General features: G+C 51.3%; 1 protein-coding gene across 1 annotated transcript in view; it reads left to right on the top strand.

Annotated features, from left to right (window-relative positions):
* The first annotated feature begins 2,292 nt into the window (after positions 1-2,292).
* ZDHHC3 (zinc finger, DHHC-type containing 3) overlaps positions 2,293-8,357 on the top strand; it is a 26,372-nt gene continuing 20,307 nt past the window's right edge. Inside the window, exon 1 of the mRNA XM_006892973.1 lies at positions 2,293-2,598. Coding sequence (XP_006893035.1) covers positions 2,293-2,598 — 306 coding nt within the window. The remainder of the gene's footprint in view (positions 2,599-8,357) is intronic.

Consider the following 8,357-nt stretch of genomic DNA (forward strand, 5'->3'; position numbering starts at 1 on the left):
TCCACCAAGCTGAGAGGGGAGCCCTGGCCTCCTTTGTTCTTTCCTTATGATTCTGAAACTTTTGACTCAAGAATGTCATCTTAAGTAGTTACTGCTCTGCTGGCTTCGCTTTCAGGGCATGTCTTTACTTTCCATGGTTACTCTTTTTTCTTTTTCAGAGGTAGGGACAGTGGAGGAAGAAGGGAAATTGGGAATATCCCAAGATGACCATTGAAAACCTTGCCTTTTCCTCCTTCACAGCGGTAGCCTTTGACAACACACACACATACACACACACACACACACACACACACACACACGACTGTGTTTGCTTCTGAGTAGTTTCTTCTGCTGAGTATTGGCTTTACGTTCTCAGACCATCATGTCACTCATCTATGTCTCGGGTGACTTTTCATGACCCATCTAGTAATGAATTGAGGAAAAAACCAAGCCCAACACCTAGTTGGTCATAGAAGGGGCCACAGGATGTAAGAGACTTAGAGGGTGGGCATGTCATGATGGCTGTCTCACCTGGACTAAGCCTGCTGCACCCTGGCTGAGAAACGCCCGCCACTTCAAGGGGGAGCCAGGTGGGGAGCCGGCGGCCTTTGTTCCTAAATGAGACAGCTTTGCATGAGGTGGACATTCCCAGGGCCATGTGGCACCAGCAGGCAGACTGGAAGGTGGAGGACTGACCAGCCAGGACCGGAACAGCAGCGCCCCTCCCCCACCCGTAACCCACTTCTCCTGCCACTGTTAGGCCCCACCCATGCCCTCCTGTCTTCAGGTAGGCAGTGCTCCATAGCATCTCTTAGCCAGTGTCACCTTGAACTTGTGGAGTCATCTTTCCAAAAGAAGCAAATTCTTTGCCTTAGTTGTAACTCAACACAATGTGAACTCATTTCCTTCTCTTTTGTTTCCAGGGGTTTCTTCCTTTTTGTAATAAATGTGTTCTTGTTCTGATGTTTTTAAGACAAAAAAAAGCTTGGAGGAGGGAATCGGGACTGACTGTGTCTTAGCTGTGTCTTGCATCTCATTCTGTGGACTATTTCATTCCTGTTTGCAGAGCCGTGAGCTGTAACTGGGGTGGGGGGTGGGGGTGGATTGCTCAGCACTTGAGTCAGAGGGCAAGAGAGAGCGAGTGCGCGGAGTCGGCGATGTGTACAAGGTGTCAGGGTTTCCTCACCTTTCATTACGAGAACCTCCACCTCACCCTAACCACGGGGGCAGGGTGCCAGGACTGTAAGGTGCAAAGGAAAGCTCACGAAGCACCCCCGGCCGGGTGGTGGAGAAACGGCTGGGCATGCACTGCCACCACTGTGCCCGTCATGTAAAGGACTCTGGCACTCACTCTCTGGTTTGCTGTTGTTGTTTGTCCTCGAGTCGGAACCAACCCACAGCTGACTCCAGCAGGCCTTCAGAGACAGTAAATCACACGGGAGGAGTTTGTCCATCCTTCTCCCACCTGATGTTCTTATCTCTATGAATGGACCCCTTGGACCAGTTGATCTAACGAAAACCAAACCTTGGCTTGCTCATGTCAAGGCTTCCCCACCCTAGTGACTTTCTGTCATTAGCTGATGCACAGTCGTCTAGGATGTCTCAGTGGATGCAGTCGAAGGCTAATCCTCAGTAACCATTGGTCCCACCCATTGGTCCCTGTTAAGGAGTGCTGGTGGTGGAGTGGTTAAAGCGTTCAGCTCCTAACCCAAAAAGGTCACTGGGTGGACCCACCTGCTTCCCAGCACGAGAAAGGCCTGGTAATCTGTATGGAAACCCTCCAGGTAGTTCTTTTCTGTCCTTTAGGGGTGCTAGGAGTTGAAATCACCTCTGTGGCAGTGGGTTTGGTTCTTGGGGGGTTCCGTGAACCTTAGGCCCCCAAGGAGATCAGTCTCCTGGCTTTGCCCATGTTGTTGAGAGTTTGCCGGAGAGGTTGGTGGTTTCTCATTACTCGGCATTTAAGCCCAGCACTCTGCCAGTGGACCCTGACCTGGAGGAGACCTGGGTTCTAGTCTTGCCTCTGTTCACACTCTGTGTTTGCTGAGGTTGTTTCACTGACTTTGTGCAAAGCGTTAACCTATGGAGGGTCCCTTCTCGTCATTAGGTAAAGACTTATGACCCTGTTCCACAGCGTTAGCTCTCTGGAATTGGTAAGAGAACTCATACTGGAGAAGATGTTTAGACAGCTTTCCTGCAGGAGTTCCCACACTGATTGCCGTGAGTCACTTTGAATGTCCTGATGACAGGACCCCACAGCCAATGTTCCCCTCTCTCGCCTCTCTCTTCCAGATGCCAGTATGGACAGAATAGCTTATGATGCTTATCCCGACTCACCACTTTCGAGACATTGAGCGGAAACCAGAATACCTGCAGCCGGAGAAGTGTGTCCCACCTGCCTCCCCCGGTCCTTCGGGAGCCATGTGGTTTATCCGGGATGGCTGCGGCATCGCCTGTGCCATCGTCACCTGGTTTCTGGTCCTCTACGCAGAATTCGTGGTCCTCTTTGTCATGCTGATCCCGTCCAGAGATTACATCTACAGCGTCATCAACGGGATCGTCTTCAACCTCCTGGCCTTCCTGGCCCTGGCCTCCCACTGCCGGGCCATGCTGACGGACCCCGTGAGTATGTCTGGGCTCCTTTTGACCAGCCCACACTCTCCTCTCCAGCCTCAGCGTGGCCACCACCTGCATGTCCCCTCCTCCTACCCTCAGACCTGGGACACAGGGAGAATAGGAGGTCTAGGGCTGGGGTCAGAAAGTGGATTGGAGCCCCCTTGTTGAGAGTTCTTTTGAACTCTGATGAGGGAAAAGGGGACAGCGTCCTTATTACAACCTGTCCTCGGTGGAATGATACTGTGTATGGACGTACATTGAAGCTGCTGTGGCAGGGGCTGGGACTCCGGAGAACCTAGCTTTTGTTTAGAAAGATGCAGATAAGGGTTCACATGAGCCCGATGATCTGAGCAGATGGCATTCTGGGGAGGTGGGCCTGGCTGGGTCCAAGTGGGGCTTCCCTGTGAGGATAGGGTAGGATGGCAGGTTTGAGATAAAACCAGATCCAGTTCCAGAAATGTGTGTGTGTGCGCGCGCGACTTTCACATTGTCCAAACAAGGCCTGTCTTTTCCTGAAAAGCTGGACAAGCCTGTTTCAGGATGAAGCAAGTGTCCCTTGCTGCCAAGGCAATGGCGGTGGGTGCCACCCAACGATTTAGCTAAATACACCACGCTGTGTGCAAGTGGCCACTGAGAGTCTGTGCACCTGCTGTTAAACCCTTGGCCCTGTTCATTATCTTGAATGGGAAAAGGAGAGAGTTAATTACTTGACAAAGACCTCCTGTGGCCACATTGTTTCAGAGTGAGGGACCAGCTGTTGAAATTAAGGCAAGCAGTGGCTTCACCAATTTCAATTCTGTGAGCCTCAGGGAGGAGCACAGGGTGGATGATGGGGTCCTGCACCAGTTCCCTGCCTTCTCAGTGGGTTCTATTTCCTGCTGGTTCATGTGGTGGATTTTTTAATCTGTCCCAAGGGAAGGCAGCTTTCCTAGCTCAATTATGTGTCAGCCTACTGGTCTAGGCCGCACTGCTTCCCACTCACGGGCCTTAAGGAGTGCACACACCAGCGGCAGAGCCCATGGGCCCAGCATCCGCATCCCATGTGGGCTTATTAGCTATCACCCACCAGAAGGAAATGAAGGACCCAGATATAACTGTATGTGTGTGTGTTTATGTATGTGTGTGTGAGAGATTATCAAGTTGGAACCGACTCATCGCTGACCCTCTAGTGAACAGCAGTGACAGGAATCTGAGCCATCATGTTAGGAGTTAGAGACCTCACCCTGAAGCCTCTCACAGAGAGGGGCGGGGAGACCAGCACCAAAGGGTAGGAGAACCAGTGCCAAATCTGTCAGTTTTTAGAGGAGGGTAGTTGTTGTTGACCAAAGGAAAAGACAGGGGGGGGGGAACAGGAAGACAAAGCCTGATTGCAGAGGGCTCACAGCTGGGAGAACTACAGCCCCTATGCCATGACTTTCTCGATTTTAATTGAGAATCATCAGGAAGGTAAACAAAGGAAAGTCACAAGGGAGTAGTAAATAAAAACTAAGGCTCTTGGGAAAGTCTTTTTTAAATAAGACCTAGTTCTTCTCTATTGTGTACACTGTGCTTATCTCAGGAAGGAGGGATTCAGTAAATGTAAATGAAGAATGATGTTGACTCTTAAGGATTGCCTTAGTGCCACAGGGTGAATTCTAGCTTGTATTTTGCCTCCCTCATATCCTGATAAAGTATTTGGTTTATTATTAATATTAAATTTGATATTCGGCTGCCCACAGGAAGTGTCTTTGCACGTTGCTGCTCTAAACAGCTTAGATTTGTATATGTTTGCTTGTCTATCACTGCTCTGTGGGTACAACACTGTACTGGACTGAATCCCAAGTTAAGGCAGATGAGGAAGGATTGGCCATCACCTCTGACATCAGAGGACTGAACCCTCATACTGGGAAACACAAGCATGAGGAGAAACAATTGCAAAGAGCTATCTGTAATTGGAACATCCGAAGTGTAGAAAAGTTGGACATTGTTAAAAAAGAAACAGAACACACAAATATTGACATTCTAGGCATTGGTGAGCTGAGATGGGTTGACACGGACCACTTTGAATCAGACAATCATGTGATCACTGTGCTGGCAATGAAAAGGGGAGGAAAAATGGAGTCACGTTCATTGTCCAAAAGACGTAAAGATAACAGCCTTGGAAGTTTGTGAAGTAGTTCTGCGCTGCTCTGAAGGTCACTGTGAATGAGAATCCACAGTGGTTCGGACACTTTGTTTCCAGTGGTCTGAATACCAGAGAAGTAAGGTGGGAGCCAGAGAATGAACTAGAACTTGGAGGATTTTAAGCCAAAAGTCAGGAGATCTCATGTGCGTTTGCAAGGCTCCCTCTTGGAAAGACGAGGAGCTCTCCTCAGGGCACGGATGAGTGGGGTGAAGTGGGGGGCTGTGTTCATTGCACATCTAGTAGAGGGGAGATCACCCCAGATGATAGATGGAGCTGAGAGCAGCACAGAGAAATCCCTGCCTTCTGGCAGCTTCCAAGCAAAGCAAGGAGGGCAGTGATGATTTCTTAAACAGGTAGCTTCAGAAAGTGGTAAGTGTTTTAAAGACAGTGCAGCAGAGTGATGCAATCAGTGGTGGAGTAAGGAAAGGACTGTTGTAGATCAGGGTGAGCGGCGGGGAAGGCCTGAGGCAGTGGTAACGTTTGAGCTGAGGCCTTCATGACCAGAAGCAGCCAGGCAAGCACGAGGAGCCTATAAGAGGCTGAGAGGAGAGCAGGTACCTGACGGACAGGCACGTGGTTCACACCAGAGCAGCACTGTGAACAAAGGCTGTAAGGGGGGCTGGCAAGGTCTGGGGGGCTTTGGTCTTTACTCCAGTGCAGTGGGAAGCCCTCAGCAAGGCCCTGTGCCATCTTGCTTTAAAAGAGGAGACAGGGTTGGGCAGGTGGATGCAGAAAGAGGACCGGTGTTGAAATGCTCCATAGCAGAGATGGTGGGGATTCAGCCGGGGTGGGAAGCCAGGAGGCTAGAGCAAAGCTGAGGGATGTGGAGCCTGTTTCAGGCCAGCAGTTCTCAAGTCTGTGCACATTAGAGCCCCCTGGGAGCTTTTTGGAAGCGTTCTGCCAGGGCCCACCCCCTGAGAGTCTGCTGTAACTGGTGTACCGGCAGTCAGAATGCTTTAACGCTCCCACGGGACTCTTCTGTTTGGCTGACCTGAGAACCGCTATCCTGAACCCAGCAGAATGGAGGTGGAAGCAGAGGGCACCTTCCAGAGTCTCAACTTGAACAGCTGGGGGTGGCTGATGCCATTTATTGAATGGAATGTCGGATGAGATGAGGACAGATGTGGAGGAGAATTTGAGACTTCCATTCTGGCTGATCAGTCGACATACCTCCCGAACAGAGATGCCACGTGGGCAGCAGTAAGGTGAGGCTGGGCTTATGGAGGCTCACAGTCGGTGAGCGGAGAGTGCAGGTCATTGGGTCACAGAAGGCTTGAAAGCAGAGGGAGGGGAGGAGAGCCCCGCCCTGCTGCCCTTGCCCCCATGTTCTTAGACACCCGCACACTGAAGCTGTGGCCTCCAAGGACCCCCTTGAACTGGTCCCCTTGTTGTCACACATGAGAAAACACAGTTCCCACTGCGGCATGTGGCTTCGTCCCCAAGTGGGTGAAGTATATCCCGATCATCAGTCCACTTCTCACAGGTGTGCTGTGCTGGTGGCTCCAGAGAAAATCAGGCAAAAAATGACAAATCTGTCATCAAATACTCCTCACTGTAAAAGGAGGACCTCAGAGCATGCCTTGCTGATGCGCCTGTCTCTGTGGACTTATTATCAACTCTCTGCACCACCACCCACCTCTCCCAGCAATAGCATGTCATCATGCAAAACCCAGGACATCAAACAGAAGTGGAAGTGCAGAAGACGGAGCCCCTGAGGCAGCAGAGTGGGGTCCTAGGCTTCCACAGAGTCAGGCCCGAGGTTATAAGGGAAAACAGGGCTCCTGATTAGCTTCAAGGAGCCCACCAGGTAGGGTGGTTAGAGCACGTGGCTGCTAAGCAGCCAATCAGCGATGTGGTCCTACCAGCCTCTCCTCAGGAGAGCGATTTGACAGACTGCTTCCATAGAGATTTGCAGCCTTGGAAATGCTCCAGGGCAGTCCCGCTCTGTCCTTTAGAGTCCCTGTTAGAATTGACCCAACAGCAGAGGCTTCTTGGTGAGACTTTGCAGGGCGAGTCTGTTTTCCAAAAAGGATTCACTGCAGGGTTCTAAAAAAATCCCCTCATGGGGAAATGATGACATATATCTCAAGAATTTGTGTTGCATCCTGAGGTTATAAACCACATACTCTATCATTTTGGGTCACTAGCCTTACTAATAGGAGAAAAACGGGTCTCTTACAGGATAGTTACTCAACCACCCCCAGCTTTGAAGTTCTGAATCTAAATCAAGTGTCAGAATCATTGCAGCCACACTGCCTGCTGGACCATTCATCAACCATTTGCTCCAGTTCAGCAAGAGGTGTGCCCACGTGGGGCTCAGATAGAGCAGAGGGGCGGGAAATGACTCACCCGTGGATACCAGCCCCTGGAGGTGAAATTCCCAGCTAAGAAACAGCGGGCAGGGGCAGATCTGGAAGCAGAAGGAAGCGGGCAGCCGGACAGACAAAGAGGAGGAAGGAGCATCAAGTGCTGAACGCGGGGCAGGTGGGCGAGTCTGGCTGGTCCTTAGTCTCCCGATGCTGCTTGGAACAGCTGTTGAGGCATCAGAGGGGTGTTTGAAGTTCCCAGAACACTGCAGGTGCCCAGAGGTCCAGTGTGGCCCCTCCTGCCCTGGGGAAGCAGCCTCTCAAAGACAAACTGGACTCAGAGACCCTTTTCTAGGTTCCCCTCCTGCCACCGCCTCTGCCTTCATCACCACGTTTTTTTCCATTATAACACATTCGAATGTCTCATCTTGTGAAATCTCATGTAAATAATTCCCTTTAAATTGTAAGGCTGGGTGGGGGGGAGGGAAGAAACTAAAAAGATAAATAAATAAAAAATTACTACCTTAAAAAAAAAAATTGTGAGGCTGCTAACAGCTGGGAGACAGAACTTGTTTCCTTTTGTCCTGGCTGCCAGAAAGCATAGAATCCAGACTGTGGAAGCCCTTATGATCATAGCAGATCCCCCCTCCCCCCATCCTTTCCACGTCCTAATTAACCTTGTCATAAATTATCTCAGCTGAGAGTCAAGAAAAAGTGAAATGGGAATTCAGTCTAACGTATTGTTAAGACCTTTGTACCTCCGCCCTCCTCCTTTGGAATGACACCTCTCTGGACACACCTCTCCCTTGACCACCTCACCCCTCAGGCCACACTGCCTTTAGTTTCAGCTGCCAGCGTGCACCCATGGGGCCGTGGGATTCACTGCAGTGGGCCCGCTGGTGCTCCTTTCAGGAAGCTCGTCCAGGCCTCATACTGAACCTGCGCGGTGTGCAGGACGGAGTGGCAAGTCTTTACTGGTGTGTGGGCTAGGTGTGGGGCCCTGGAGGAGCACTGCAGGGGAAGCACGGTGTCTTCCCAAAGCCCACGGCACTTAATGCGGCCCGGGAAGAGCCTCGCTCGTGGAGTTAATGCGGCCCCGGGAAGAGCCTCGCTCATGGAGTTAATGCGGCCCCGGGAAGAGCCTCGCTCATGGAGTTAATGCGGCCCCGGGAAGAGCCTTGCTCATGGTGCTTAATGCGGCCCGGGAAGAGCCTCGCTCGTGGAGTTAATGCGGCCCCGGGAAGAGCCTCGCTCGTGGAGTTAATGTGGCCCCGGGAAGAGCCTCGCTCGTGGAG

Source organism: Elephantulus edwardii, unplaced genomic scaffold, assembly GCF_000299155.1.
Source record: "Elephantulus edwardii isolate Elephantulus edwardi_28Jun2011 unplaced genomic scaffold, EleEdw1.0 scaffold00121, whole genome shotgun sequence".
Lineage (NCBI taxonomy): Eukaryota > Metazoa > Chordata > Mammalia > Macroscelidea > Macroscelididae > Elephantulus > Elephantulus edwardii.